The 14,770-nt window shown below is 52.5% G+C and overlaps 2 protein-coding genes across 2 annotated transcripts in view; one reads left to right on the forward strand and one right to left on the reverse strand.

Annotated features, from left to right (window-relative positions):
• The window catches only part of VOLCADRAFT_87678 (uncharacterized protein), a gene marked incomplete at both ends in the record, with an annotated part of 7,616 nt that extends 4,098 nt beyond the window's left edge, over positions 1-3,518 (reverse strand). The window contains 4 exons of the mRNA XM_002947451.1: positions 783-989; positions 1,976-2,009; positions 2,898-2,924; positions 3,513-3,518. Of these exons, the coding sequence (XP_002947497.1) occupies positions 783-989; positions 1,976-2,009; positions 2,898-2,924; positions 3,513-3,518 (274 nt within the window). The remainder of the gene's footprint in view (positions 1-782; positions 990-1,975; positions 2,010-2,897; positions 2,925-3,512) is intronic.
• Positions 3,519-7,020: 3,502 nt separating this feature from the next.
• VOLCADRAFT_87679 (uncharacterized protein) lies at positions 7,021-9,764 on the forward strand (the record flags this gene model as incomplete). Its single annotated transcript, XM_002947321.1, has 7 exons — positions 7,021-7,300; positions 7,346-7,431; positions 7,491-7,742; positions 7,857-8,072; positions 8,212-8,427; positions 8,530-8,766; positions 8,856-9,764. 7 exons carry the CDS (start codon positions 7,021-7,023, stop codon positions 9,762-9,764), a joined length of 2,196 nt encoding a protein of 731 aa, XP_002947367.1.
• Positions 9,765-14,770: the final 5,006 nt, after the last annotated feature.

Genomic DNA, 14,770 nt, shown 5'->3' on the forward strand with positions numbered 1-14,770 from the left:
GTCTCAGGAGCTACTAGTCCAGTTGCTAGGGGGGCCCGTAGCTCCCAGTTTGGCTGCCATAGGGGCAGCTTACAACCACTAGTTTAAATCTTAAGCTTGTAGTACAAGCTTAAGCTTGTAGTACAAGCTTAAGCTTGTGGAAGAATTTATAAATTATGCATAATTATGCTTTACACGTAGAGCTCATTTTCACACCCAAATGCTAAATGCACACCACTTTGCCCTCATTAGGGCTTATAATGGTTCTCATAAAATTCCAAATGCGCTTGCGGCCATGAAAACACTGCGGTGGCATCATGATAATCCTCACATGCAGCACGGGTGGGGGTTGGATGGTGAGTGATGGCTGGCTTCTATGGTCACAATGGAACATTCTATGTCATATGAGATTACGCTTTTAGCTACCGTAGCGAACGATGGTGACCATCGTTTATACTATAAGAATAGGATGCGATGTTAATTCCTGCACGGGAAATGACAGTGATATATCACGTATATACGTGGACAGGGTGGCCACCCTGGGGATAGCTTGTGAATCCCCATGGGGATAGCTTGTGAAGAGGTTCTGTCAGGCTGTTCGGTGGTCCCCTTCGGTGGTCACCCTTCGGTGGTCCGCTGTTCCTACCTCTTTCAGATCTAGAGTAAGAAAGAAGCTCAAAAAGTCCAAATCCGGACGAACTTCTGTCCTCCAGTGATTATACGATGCCCCTGTCTATAGGTGAGGACAAATTTTACCGGTAATTTTACCAGTACCAATGGTAGCGTTTGATGTGCACACGCACCTGGAATTTTTTTAAAAAAACAAACTGATTCCAAGTACGTCAATGGATCCGCAGACGCCTTCATCCAGCCGTTGACATTGAAGCCTTGGCATTCTGGCAACTTGGCACACTCGGTAGCGGCTGCTGCAGCGGAGCCAGGGTTGCCCAGGTCGTCCCCACCGTGGTCGGTGTCCGGAAATGCAATGTAGCCATAAAACCTTGGACATGCTGTGAAGTCGGGAAAGGCCGAGGACAAAAATTGGTTCGATTATTGTGTATCTATGGCATGCATGCCCGGCATATCTGTTGTGCATCTCTGTGGGAAAGAGGACCAATTGGTCCTCCCAGTTGCAACTGGGGGGGGGGGAAATTGTTGAATGTCTTCTGGCTGCCGTACTTTACTTTCCCAAGAAGCCTCAAATTGTAGCTGTAGTACAGTATAGCACACACCATCAAGCATAGATTTGTGATAAAGTGCATTCCCAGCATCTCATGATCGCAAGCAGAGCAAGGCTTTTCCGGCACCCAGTGGCTGCAGCCACGTGGCTGCACTGCCCCGACAGTGCACTGCCCCGACAATGCCTTGTCCTAAGCTGCCTGCATACTGCGGGTTTAAACCCGCAGTATGCAGACAGCTTAATTTAAAAATTAAGGTTTAAACCCGCAGTATGCAGACAGCTTATTTGCTACACATGTGAACCATATCCATCATTGTGGACGTTCATGTGTAGAACCAAAACGTTTCGGGGCGAGGTGTGGCCGTGTCAAGGATGGACATATATCCAGCGAGAAGTTGAAAGGAGGCGGCCGGATCCGGAGGCGCCCGCTGTGAAGGTGTGGAGGGTGCGAAGGTGCTAAGAGCTCTTAGGGTGTACTTGCATGGATGTTGGTTGGTGGTCCACCTTACTGCGGGATGCTCTGGGTATTTCAAATTTGACTGAGAAATGCATAATAATATGTATTTCATTTTTTATTTGGCATTAATGCCAAAAGCGTGGCATGATCTCTGCATCCATCGATCAGGTTTTTTGGGCGGGGCCCCAGCATGAAGCGCCCAGCTGGGGGGCCCCGACCTGTAGGATTGTCCATATGGACATGCATGTCCGTGTGGCTGTGTGGTGTTGTGGCCGTGTGGCCATGCACGGCCGTTAGGCCAGTTAATCTCTAACTCCCAACAGCATAACCGGAAACACATAAACACTTGATGCACTCACATGATTGCACCACGTGCACCTGCAGGCTTTGTGACTGTGGGGCAGTTGAAGACAAATACATGTTTTTGGGCAGGGCCGCAGCATGAAGCGCTTCGTGCTGGGGCGTTAGCTGGAGCGCTAGCGCCCAGGGGGGCCCCTGTAGGATTGCCCATGCCCATGTGGCCGTGTGGCTGTGTATAACAGACCAAACATAATATATAGCCGTCTGAAACACGTTATTGGTAATAACTAGAGATCGATACCTTGCAATAGCGGATGCAATTTATTACCAATAACGCGTTTCAGACGGCGATATATTATGTTTGGTCTGTTATACACGGCCACACGGCCACACGGCCACATGGGAGTGCCTCCATTAAACCGTCGGCATGCCATAAGGCAGGTAGGGAGGCACGCTCCCTTCACGGACCCCCTGTCTTGCATGTACGTACATGCAGGTAGGATACATATATGTAGGGTACATGTAGGTTATATGTAGGGTACATATATATAGGGTATATACCCTACCGTCTAGGCATGCCTGTGGGCCTAAATCCCCATCTGCATGCTCGTCCTTAATCCCACCACGCATAGTGCATTCCAATGCAATGACGAAATTCCGTCACCACATTAATAAAGTACCATTCCACAACAGTATGTAACTAAGCAGGCCATAATAACACACGCTGAAGATCACTGACGGGAACTTTCGAAACTTTATTGAATTCAATAAAGCAAACCTTGTGTCTGCATGCACATGCGCGCATGCGCATGCATGCAGATGCACCTAGTCTGCCGGGCCATGTAATGCAGCTGACGTGAGGGTGATAGCTGTGTCTGCTGCGATAAAAAATGCATCGGGTTGGTGTGCAAAGAGAGCATGCACAGGATATTCTCCTTGGGCAGATCTGCCCTCTAGAGGTATACCTCTACGTAGACACACCTTCAGTTGGTGGCGGCAGTGCATCACCTGCATTCATTCATGTTCAATCCGGAACAGCATGCATGCATGGCTTGTCATAATAACGCAGGAATATGGGTTGGCCTGGCAAGAAGGTCTTTAGCCTCTGTGCGTGTGCGGTCGATAAGCCGTTCATCGTATCTGCTTATCTAGCGAGTCGAAGTGAAGAGTCTCTTGCGACGTCTGAGGGCCCCACCACCCTGCCTCAAGCAAGGCTTAGCAAAGCCCCAACTATAGGAGTGAAGATGTGTGGATATGAAAATGAAAATGGCATGAGTCAGGTATGGTAGCTTGCCACATACTAGCACGCGTATGTACGGAGCGGACGAACTTCATGACCCTAGACGGCTCGCTTTACGTTCTCGGTTAAAATGGAAAACAAAAAATAAGTCGGACCATATTATATTAAGCAAGTAAAGGCGCCTGCTGCGCTATAGCAGACGTGCGCTAGCGTGTTGTTAGATAGCTAGCCGCCTGTCTGGAAGGTAAACTTTGCAGGCGCTAATCCCTAACCAATGCATACATAACAACACATGCAACGATAAGACTGGGCTATTTCCAATTTCAGCTCATGCTTATGCCCCGCATAAAACTTACTATCATAATATTGAGCACCGGCCACTGCGAACAAAATTACGAGGATAGAACAGAGCAATATTGCAAGATAGCGTCTGTTGAAACCACCCTTTGGCCTGCGCATGCACTGCCACCGCTGCTGGTGCGCCAGATCCATTGTAACTTGGTCATACATTACTTGTGGGCATATAATAGCATAATTTGTTTCTGTTGCAATGTCGCACAACACATAAGGAAATGTACATGCGGTAAATGTTAGTTGCCTTCAATTTAACGTTTCATAGTACGCCTGATCTACCATACAGCATCAACACTTAAATTATTTATAAACCCTATTTCATCGCTCTGATAAACAAGGCTCATATACGTGCGTAAAATCCTTATTAGTATATTAACTGGGTAACCATGCTTCCATTTTCCAAGTGAAAACTGATATTCCCGTATTCCCAGACTTTCCGGAAATGTCTGGGATTCCAGACATGCACTCGAAGGAGTCCCCCACAGCAAATACGTTTCTGTACCCGTTGTGACATAGGATGGAAATGGACAAATATAATTCAATCCAAACGTTAGGATGGCCTGATTTGCTGGNNGNGCGGGGCGGGACCGCATGTCAGCAAATCAGGCCATCCTAACGTTTGGATTGAAATATATTTACATGCATGTAAATGGTGACCATTCAGGCCATGCAAATGCCGGTTGTTTTCTATTCTGTCCATAACTATTCTGCTCTGAGCTTCGGCCTTTTAGAAGTTTTGAAACGACCGTTGTTCAACCCAGCAATAAGTTGATGTGCCACATCAGTGCCTCGAGTAAGCCCAAAGCTTAGCCCCACCTGTAAGAAGGGTTCAGCTCCCTTGGCAGTACCGTAGTGCTACTTATAGTTTGTGATCGCTTTGTTCGGGGAGGGGTCAAAAAACTTTCTGAAATTTGTAAGTGCTCTTTGAATTTCGGGGAAGGCTGGACCAGATTTTGCGGGCATGATACAAATTTCGGGGCCCCTTCCAAAGTTTCGGGGCTTTTCAAACTGCAGCTTCTAGTCAGTCTCCCTCCCTTAGGCTCATGGTCTCTCACCATTTTCGCACTTTGGAAACGCCCTAGCAAATCCTGGACCGATCGTACAGTTCAGTACCAGTGGTAACGACCTAATAACCAACCGGCCGGGCCAATACAGTGTTTGGGTGGTTGCTACTGAAACGTGTCTTCATGTGGCTGAAACCCCGACATAAAAGGCATTACGACGCAGCTGGATGCACCAAACAGGAACCCTCACCCCTCACCTCGCATGATGCTCATTTGGTAGCGCTGCGGCGGAACCCTGATCTGCTGCGAACAGCATTCACCAGCGCCTGGACCTCGCCCTCATCCTCCAGCGTTGTTCATGTCCTACGTTTATGACTATATTTTATGTATTTAAGAGCTGATTTCCGCCTTGAAATCCTAGTTTTTGCGAAGTTTGATCGACGGGCTTCGGAGGGTACGATATTTCGGGGCTGTGGTCCCTTGGGATACCTTAGAATTTGTACGTGCGACATATTCGTGGTGCCTCCCGAATTATTGTAGCACGAACTATAAGTAGCACTACGGTACGCTTTGCCTGGTGTTACATGGGTGTGAATCGCTGGGAGGTGGGAACTTCCCGGATCAAATCCGGATGCGAACATCTCCCACACCAGGCACGATTATACTCTTATACTCTTACCCCAAAGGTGGATGCCCGGGTGGGCGAAAAGCCTACCAGCTGAGTAAAAACAAAATCCTCCATCTCTGACGGGGACTGACGAAATGTCACAATGACAAGTTGGGTGTCGGCTTCAAGGAAGCCGGAAAAAGGGCGGGGTCCCTCTGCATCCGTACAGGCAGGTAGCAATCGACATCCAGGTGCATGCCGCATGGACATTCGGGTGCATGCCGCATCGCATGGACAGTACGGCAGACCGCAAACGGAGCCATTGCTTAACATATGAAGTCCGGTGCTGTCTGTGATGTTTAGGTCTTGAAGCACCAGCGGCTACAGGAAAGCACCCCACTGCCGCATGGCTTTGTAATAATTAAACAGATAAGTAAGAGCGGCAGAGTGCAACTCTTCGGAGGCCCCGTGCATTGGCCAAAGTAAATGTACAAACAAGCAGCTTGTGTATTTCATAGAGAAATGAAAGCAAATTTGTTGGCCTGCTGGTGGCAATGTTGTATCCTGTAAAGGTTTTCTGCAACGGTTTGGGCGCCGAATCCTAACTGTCGGTGGTTATCTCGTCCACTCCGATTTACCGAACTTCAATGTTACTAACACCCATCAATTCCGCTGTCGGTGGTTACAGGTTTTAACTAATACTGCTATTAGTTTAATTGCGGCTACTGTTAGCTGCGGCGGCTACGATTAGTCTACTGCTGTTAGTCGTCCGCCACATTAATGCCGCACCGCTGCGGAAGTCCATGGGCGCCGGCGGCTAAAGCGACTACTGTTAGTCGTCCGCCATTCAAGTGCCGCACTGCTGCGGAAGTCCATGGGCGCCGGCGGCTAAAGCGACTACTGTTAGTCGTCCGCCATTCAAGTGCCGCACTGCTGTGGAAGTCCATGGGCGCCGGCGGCTAAAGCGACTACTGTTAGTCGTCCACCGTTCAAATGCCGCACCGTTGCGGAGGTCCATAGCAGGGTTAGACAGGACCTTCCTAAAATGGTCGGGTTGCCGGTTTTCCCCTTCCCATGCCCGTTGGCCCCGCCCGATAGCGTTTTTGCATATCTTTCAATTTCTGTCGCGATCGGGTGCCCCGATAGCCCATCCCAAAACCTGTCGGGTGACGCAAGAACGAAATTTCGCTGTGTGCCGCTTGAAATTACATTTATTCGTATTTTATATGCGCAGTTTCCAGTTCTCAGTTTGCAGTTCACAGTTATGATATGCACGAACAAACACACACACAGCAACACATGCACGCCTGCACGTCTGCCTGTGAGCATCACAACCCGAGCTCTTCAAGGAGACCCTTAGACACCGTAGGACTGGAGAGGAACATCTCCCCCTCATCGGCAACCTCACTGCCAGACTCACTGGACAGTTCTGGATCCCCATCACTCATAAATGCCTCGCTGGCCTCCTCTTCGTCATCTTCCCCCTCATCAGCCGGCTCCTCATCGCTCTCAACATCACTATCCAAGCATGGCACTGTAGTGCGTGAAACCCCCATACGATCGAGCAGGTTCAGCTTGGGAAAGCTGTTTTGGTAAAGCCCACAGACTTACAGGACGAGGCAGCAAATGTTCGAAAGGGCAATGTAAAGCTGCATATGGTCTTTGTATTAATTGAAAATCACCAATCCAGTAGCAAAGGATAATCCGGGCTGGGATTGAGCGGCGGCCATCACCAATCCCTGTACGTTTGGGATCCAGGTCGGGTGCCGGACTGCCTAACTCGCAGAAAAGCACACATAAAGCAATATTTCCTGCCAAACTTTACATTATATAGTCATTACATTATTAAATTATTACTTGGTCAGCAAGAGTTGCATCATGGCAGGAAGGCAGCGCACAATGTTTGACTTCGCACCGAAGCTGCCCAAGGATGCGCCAGTGGATGAGCGTCTGGGGGTCCAGCCTACTAGAATCGACCCTGAAATCGTTGCGGCCCAGACTGCTCGCGACGAGGCGGCGAAGGCTGCGATGCAAGCGCAGATTGACTCGGCCGCGGAAGCAGACGCCATCGCTGCCATTGAGAAGCAACTGGAGCCAGATGCAGCACAGCTTGGTCGTCCTGCGGGCTCGGCTGCTCAGGCAGCAACTCCGTTGCTGGAGTCTCTCAGGCTCGCGAACGGTGCGGTTAGCGCTGCACGTCTGGCCCCTCCCGCTCGCCCCCGAGTGTCTGGCCCCCGTGGCAACTACCACATTTTCTCGCACAACGATAAGCAGACGGTCGTCAACAAGGTCAAGTACCTGACCGGCCACGTGAGTGGAAGCGTTGCAAGGGAGGGATTCCAACTATTCATATCTCATCCGCCTGTCAGGATGTGAAGAAGCCCAAGATCCAGAGCGCCATCAACACCCTGTACAATGAGGCTCCTCACCTGTTCAGTGAGAAGGACCGGCCTCTTGCATGGCAGACCGTCAAAAACTGGTGGTTTCAGTGGCTCGAGGACAAGACGGTTTTTACCCGCGCTAAGCAGCTGGGCGGGAGGGCTTTCAAATCAACCATTCCTGCAGAGGTGATGGTCCTCACCAAGACGGCCATCCAGGACATGGTCGCCAGCGGCTGCCAGGTGTGCTTACTTCACTTAGGAGCCCCAGATGTACTTCGTAGAGTTCCTTGCAAGCCCAGGAGGGCCGTTTGATGTACGTTACCGCCTGTCATCCCCTCATCCCATGCTTTTCAGGCCAATTCCTCAACCATGCGGCCCTACATCGTCGCCACCCTCAAGGCAGAGGGCTACGGCAGCATTCTGGAGGAGTATGGTGGCACATTTCGCTGCAGCGCTTCCTGGATTCGCAAGGTCTGCAAGAAGCTCAGGCTTTCCCACCGTGCCGCTACCTGCACGGCACAGAAGCTTCCGCCCAACGCCCAGGAGCTGCTCAAGCTCTTCGTGGACCAGGTAGGCCTGGGCACGTTCAATCAGGCTGGGGAAATTCCGGTCTTGTAGAGCTGATTATGAGAAGTGATCTACAAGATGACGCCGCTACCTCATTTACCACGCCTCAATCGTAAACCCAATCCCTCTACTGTGTGTTCAGGTTGCTTGGCTGGTCGGTGAGAAGAAAATCCCGCCGGCCCTCGTCATCAACGCCGACCAGACAGGCGCCAACCTCTTCCCCGTCAGCTACCGCACCTACGCTGCCATTGGTGCTAAGCAGGTCCGGCAGCTGGGGCTGGACGACAAGCGCCAGATCATGGCCATGATTGCCGTGTCTGCGGCCGGGGATATGCTGCCGCTCAAGGTCATCTTCCAGGTAAAACAAGCGGTTGGGAAGTGTTAACATGTCTTAGACAGCAGGCACATAGCATCCGTATAGGTACGTAACACTTTTTATACTGTACCCCATTTTTTGTAGGGGAAGACCGAGCGCGCCCTGCCATCAGGCCCTTCCATGGAGGCGGCCCAGCAAGAGCAGTTCCTCGTCACCTATTCGGACAACCACTGGGCCAACAAGACGACCATGCGGGCCTGGGTCGCTCGCGTCCTGCAGCCCTACATGGAGCGCATAAAACGGGAGCTGCAGCTGCCTGCGGACCACCCTTGGCTGCTGATCATCGACTGCTGGGGTGTGCACCTCACGGAGGAGTTCCAGGTATGGTTTTGTGGCATGCACCGTACAGCATTCCAACCGGACTTACCCATACCTACCCGTACCCTATCCCTTTATGCACTTGCCTGCAGGCATTCGTCAAGGCGCAGTGCCCTGGGGCCTACATCAAGTACGTGCCGGCCAACTGCACCTCGATAGCACTGCCGTGCGATGTCGGCATCAACAAGCCGTTTAAGGATGCACTGCACCGATCGGCAACCATGAAGGTCATCGACACTGTCCGGAAGCTGAAGGACAAGGGTGTGGCGCCCAAGGACATCAGCAGCAGCCTTCGCATGTCCCGCCTGAAGCCCCTCACCCTTCTTTTCCTCGTCAAGGCATACAAGCACATCAAGTCGCGGCCCAGTGCTGTGAAGGGTGCATTCGAGCGCTGCGGCCTGCTTGCAGCCTTTACAGCTGAGCGACAGCTGGAGGCCATGCGGCTGGAGCGTGATGGAAAGCTCTTCCCGCCAGCTCCAAGCAAGAAGCAGGCGGTGGCTGAGGCAAGCACCGAGCGGCTCATGCCTGGCCTCGGTAATGCTCTGGCTGCCCCAAGCACCAGCGATGAGGACGCTGGGCAGCCTGCTTTAGATGAGGCCCCGCTCAGCAACCTGCCATACGACGACGTGGACGACGATGTCGCTCTGCAGCAGCTGCTGACACACGTGCAACGGCTGCAGGACGAGTCTGAGCAGGGGGATCTGGCTGCAGCAGCCACGGGGGCATCGGACGACGATGAGGGCTGTGCAGACCTCTTGTTCGAGCCCAGCCCAGCCAAGAAGCCCAGGACTGAGGCTGGTGCCAAGAAGCAGCGTGCAAAAAAGCAGCCAGCCAAGCAGCGCACAACCAAGGAGGGCGCTGGAGCAAAGCGCGTTGTTGCCACTGTCTGCACACTGGATGGGGCTGAGTCCGAGAGCGAGGTGGAACTGAGCGATATCCCGTCCGACGACTCGGACACGGAGGAGGGGAGCGGGGATGAGGAGGAGGTGGTCGAGCTGTGAAAGGTGCAGTCCATTGCACTGAACCGCGGCCGCAGGACACCAGCTAGGCCGAACCGGTTCGGCTAGACAAACTGTGCATGAGTTTAAGGGTCACTTTGCTGTATGCGACGGCGTGCATCTAGAAACGTTTCAATGCTTCATTTGGGAGCTTCGGGTCCAAATGTTTTGCAGCGTTTGGTCCGGTCAGAAACAGTCCGATTCCTCGTTGACTTCCGGGCGAGAGCTTCCTAACAGTATCCATGGCATTAAAGTACTATGATATGGGTAACATGTATGTCTCCTGTAAGATTCTAGCGGCTTTGGCATGGACAGTCCAATTTTGGCTGGAGGAATGAACTTGTACGGTTGGAACATTATTTATTCTTAACTTTCAGGACCACGAACATTTTTTCATTCCGAAATCGGAATATATTCCGCAAAACAATAACGCTGGGGGCAGTCCGGTTGGCGGCTTTCACCAATTCGGTGGCAATGGGAAAAAGTGGACGGGGTAACACCAAACCGTATCACCAATTCAGCTGCAGCTGGAAAGATTAATTCTAGAAGCGTTTTTTACTTTCACCAATCCAGAAATCACCAATCGGCCATAGCATTACGGTACATTACATATTTCCATCCAGTTATATTTTTATGAATGCCATTATGTATCGCTGTAGCTGTCTGTCGCTGAAGGGCCCACCGATGACCCACGGCACCCGATCAGGTGGTCCTAGCGCCCCTACCCATGTCGGGTCCCCCGACGGGGGCCCTCCGGGCCCCGACGGGGGCTCCCGATGGCCGTTTGGCATTTTCCCCCCTTTTTCGTCGGGTCCGCCCGAAAGCATTTTCAAAGCCTGTCGGGATTTTCAGGACAAGTGCCATTCCTGTCGGGCTGTCTCACCCTGGTCCATAGGCGCAGGCGGCTAAAGCGACTACTGTTAGTCGTCCGCCACCTTAATGCCGCACCGCTGCGGAAGTCCATACCTGCGTATGGGCGGGGGTTTTGCCTACGTAAAGCTGGGACCTGCGTCCCAGTTTCGTCTGACTGAGCGAGAGTAGTTCCTGTGAACTATGGCTTCTGGATACCGCGCTGCCCAGTCGTACTGGGGATTCTTATCGGCGCGAGGCCCAAGTGGAGCCACTGATGACTACTTAATCAAGACACTTGTCTCAATCCGTATCTTTCAATGCTCCCATTATGTGGTTGTGTCGTCTGAAGCCTACAACAAATCTGGTATCGAGACAGGTTCCTTATAGCCAGTTCACATGCTACGTTACGTTAAGACTTTTTGGGAAAAGTGGTCGGTTCGGACATGGTAAACGGTACGTTACGGGTAACGGTACGTTACCGGTAAAGTGCCCTCCCCCCCCTCCCGGAGTGCCTATGCCCCGGAGTGGAAGTTGGCTAAATAGGGGGGTCCTTGTGAAGCAGCTGCCCGCGTTTCCAAGGCACGTATGGTGTTGGATTGTAAGGTGCCCAAGTACGTTTGCGAGGAAGAGAATGTGGCCAGGCTGGAGAGGAAAATGCAGTGGCATATTGGAATGTGAGATTAGCGAACATCAGCATAGGTCCAAGCCCTCTCGCTTGGAGGGATATGCAAACAAACATCCTGATAGTTGTAAACTCGCACGCTACCTAGCATTCAACCGAGCACATGCATGCATAGTTGAATGGTGAGATGCGACCCCCCCTTCATTTCGCGGTCGGCAAGCCAGCCACCGCGTACCAGATATGTTGGCGATGTCAAAGAGACGCTGCACCTCGGTACCTGTGCACAATGCGTACACTGCTCGACCGTGCCGACCAAAACTACATGTTCCCATCTGAAGACAATCCCCGTGGTTCTTCAGCAGCTTTTGAGCTTGCTGCTGGCTCAAGTCCTTCCGTAGTTGCTGCAACACGGCTAACGCAGGCACGGCTGAATGCGCTGCGAAAAGCTGTTCCAAGCCCTCAGCGGCATCCATTTTACTTGCAAGGTTCTGAACGACTTTCGCGATTCTTATCTTTACCTAATTCTGCGTTTGTTATTATTTATTTCGTAAGAGTGTAAGTTGAGTTTAGTCGGAACCATGTGCATTATGCGCTGCGCTACCGAAAGCAGGCGCCTTATGGCTTGCACACAACTGCTTCTTCACCGAACGCTTCATCTTCCCGCGGCAGTTTCACGAGCCCAGTGTTGCAAGCTACGACGTAGGCTTTCGGTGCTTTCAGTTACTGCAAAGCAGCCACGCAATAGTCCAGCCTGCATGCCGCGTGTGACTATGGCCAACAAGACCACCTGGGCAATGCGCTGGCGCACCTCGGCCTTTTCGCCAGAAATTTATATACACTTGTACACGCGCAATTTGTGAATCGCACGCGCGCACCCGCGCGGTGAAATTCGCTCCTGGCTTTTGGGGCGTGATGTACGGACCTTTTATTCGCGAAGTACGACCGGACACATTTGTGCGAGGGGCTGCTTAACGAACTACGGCGAGGCCAGGAACACCAATTGAAAGGGAACCAGGCCGCTCCTAACAACTGGGAAGTGCAAGCTGACTTTACTGGCCGATATACTTGTGTAAGCACAGAAGATCGGGCTTTTCAATTTCAACTTAGACTTACAATGTTCGTAAAATGGTCCGCTTAAATACTCATGTTAGCGCGCCATTGTCTCACACGGAGAACCACAAGATCAAGCTCCACTAGCTCCGAAGTTACGACATGGTCTCAGAAGCGCGCGCTAACGAACTGCAAAACCTTACACACTCCCCTCCTTAAAAACAAGCACCGTCCTCGGTGCGAGAACGTCACTAAGTGGCCATAGTCGTGCGCCTCTCCGATTCCCTGAACGAAATCGGTACCAGGCTAACTAGGGGAAGGCAAAAGGGAACCGGAGTCAAGGCAAAACCTTCCCCGCACTGGATACCGGCCTATAATGTGGCGCACGACTCCTACCATATCCGGCTTAAGAATCCGGAGATACGCAAAAGCTGCTACGAAAACGACTTAAATCTGACTACACGGAACCCAAATACCCAGACGCGAACAAACACGTGAAATGCAATACCACACTACGTTGAACTGACTGGTGTAATCTACGGACAGGAACAGAACGAAGACGCACAGATATACCGAATACACATGATGACACACACACACATCCAGCCGCAGCTCTACTCTGCCAAAAACTGTACGATCCTTGGGGCATGCTCCGGGAACTTGGCTCTGAACCACGCATAGCGATCTGATAGCTTGAACGCGGTCCAGCTTGGGCTCCTCAGGAAGGCACGAAGCGCTGGCAGGTTGTGCATGTCGTCGTATGGTTCCCATGAGGGGTCGCGTTTACTACTAGCGGACCACTGCACGAGGAACATGACGGACGGGCGTGCGCGCTTGTTATACCCCAGGCGAACAGCTGTAACAACAGTATCTGCACTGTCATATGGGGATTCTAGTGCAGTAGGGGCTGCAGGGGGAGGTGGTGGGCGGCCGGGGAAGAGCGCTGGGTTGTTGTCCGTCCATGGAAGGAGGCGGCTGATGTGGAATACTGGATGCAAGCGGCCGAGGGAGGCTGGAAGGTGAAGGCGGTATGCAACTGGAGAAATGACGGAGGAGATGAGGAAAGGCCCGAGGTAGCGAGGGCGAAGTTTTGGGGAGGGGTAGGTCGGCAGGGTGAGGTGTTCTGTGGACAGGCGGACGCGATCGCCAACTTTGAAGGTGATGGCGCGGCGATGCTGGTTAGCTGTTGCAGCGTAGCGGGTTTTGGCGGCTTGAATTTCGCGGTTGATGGTGGCATGGATGTCGCTCATACGCTGCTGTAGTTCTGAAGCCTGCGGGTGAGAGGAAGGTGAAGCGGCTTGGGGGCCGTGGAGGGAGATGGGAGTGCGCGGGTGGTAACCGTGATTGGTGTAGAATGGTGTCATGCCGGTGCTTGCGTGGGTGGTGTTGTTGTATGCTGCTTCGGTGATCGGAAGGTATGATGCCCAGTTGTCCTGCATAGGTTGAGTGTAAGCGCGGAGGATCTGTTCAATAGTGCGATGTGTTCTCTCGGTTTGACCGTCAGTTTGTGGATGATAGGCGGAGGAGATGTTTAGGGACGTGCCAAGGTGCTCCCAGAAGGTGCGCCAGATGTCGGACATGAAGCGGGAATCTCGGTCTGAGACGAGGGTTGTTGGAAGACCGTGTAGACGGTAGACGTGGGTGAGGAAGAGTAGGGCGGTGTCGTGGGTGGTGGTGGTCTTATTAGTGAGGGCGAAGTGGGCTTGCTTGGTGAACATATCGACGAAGGTGAGGATTGCGGTGTAGGTGCGGCCGTCCAAACCTTTAGAGGGCGGCAGGTCGGTGATGAAGTCCAGAGACACGTGTGTCCAGGGTTGGGTGGGGGTGGGTAGCAGGTGGAGGAGGCCAGGCGGAGGCTGGGTGGATGGCTTGGTGCGTTGACAGATGGGGCAGGACTTGACGTAGGCTTTGACGGTGCGGGCCATGTAAGGCCACCAGTAGCGGGTTGATATCGCGGCGAGGGTGCGACGAAAACCAGGATGACCAGAGTAAGCAGCATCGTGGAATTCGTGAAGTAGGCGGCGGTGTAAGGATGGGACGTTATGGATGGTGATGCGGTTGGCGAAGTAGAAGAAACCGTCTGGGGAACGTTGGAGGTAGGGCTTGGTGGTTGTTGAATTGGAGTACATGGGGTCGGTGGTGTATCCGAAACGGATGTCATCTGCGAGGCTGGGGTCTGGCACGACATGGGCTGCGATGGTGAAACAGGCATGATGAAGGGCATGGTTGGCTGCGACGTCGACAGGTGGTGAAGTGGAGGGCCAAAGCGGGGGAGGTGATGGAGATGTAAGTGAGGTTAGGTTTTCTGCTGATGTAATGGGAGGTGAGGGACTGGGGTCAGAGGTCTCTGGGGTAGGGGCTGGGCTGACCGGGAAGCGGGAGAGGGCGTCGGCCATGTTTTGAGGGCCGGGGCGATAAGTGATTGTGATGTAGCCTTGGAATGGGGCGAGGAGCTGAGCCCAACGGGCTTGACGACGAGACAGAT

This window comes from Volvox carteri, assembly GCF_000143455.1.
Source record: "Volvox carteri f. nagariensis unplaced genomic scaffold VOLCAscaffold_6, whole genome shotgun sequence".
Classification (NCBI taxonomy): Eukaryota; Viridiplantae; Chlorophyta; class Chlorophyceae; order Chlamydomonadales; family Volvocaceae; genus Volvox; species Volvox carteri.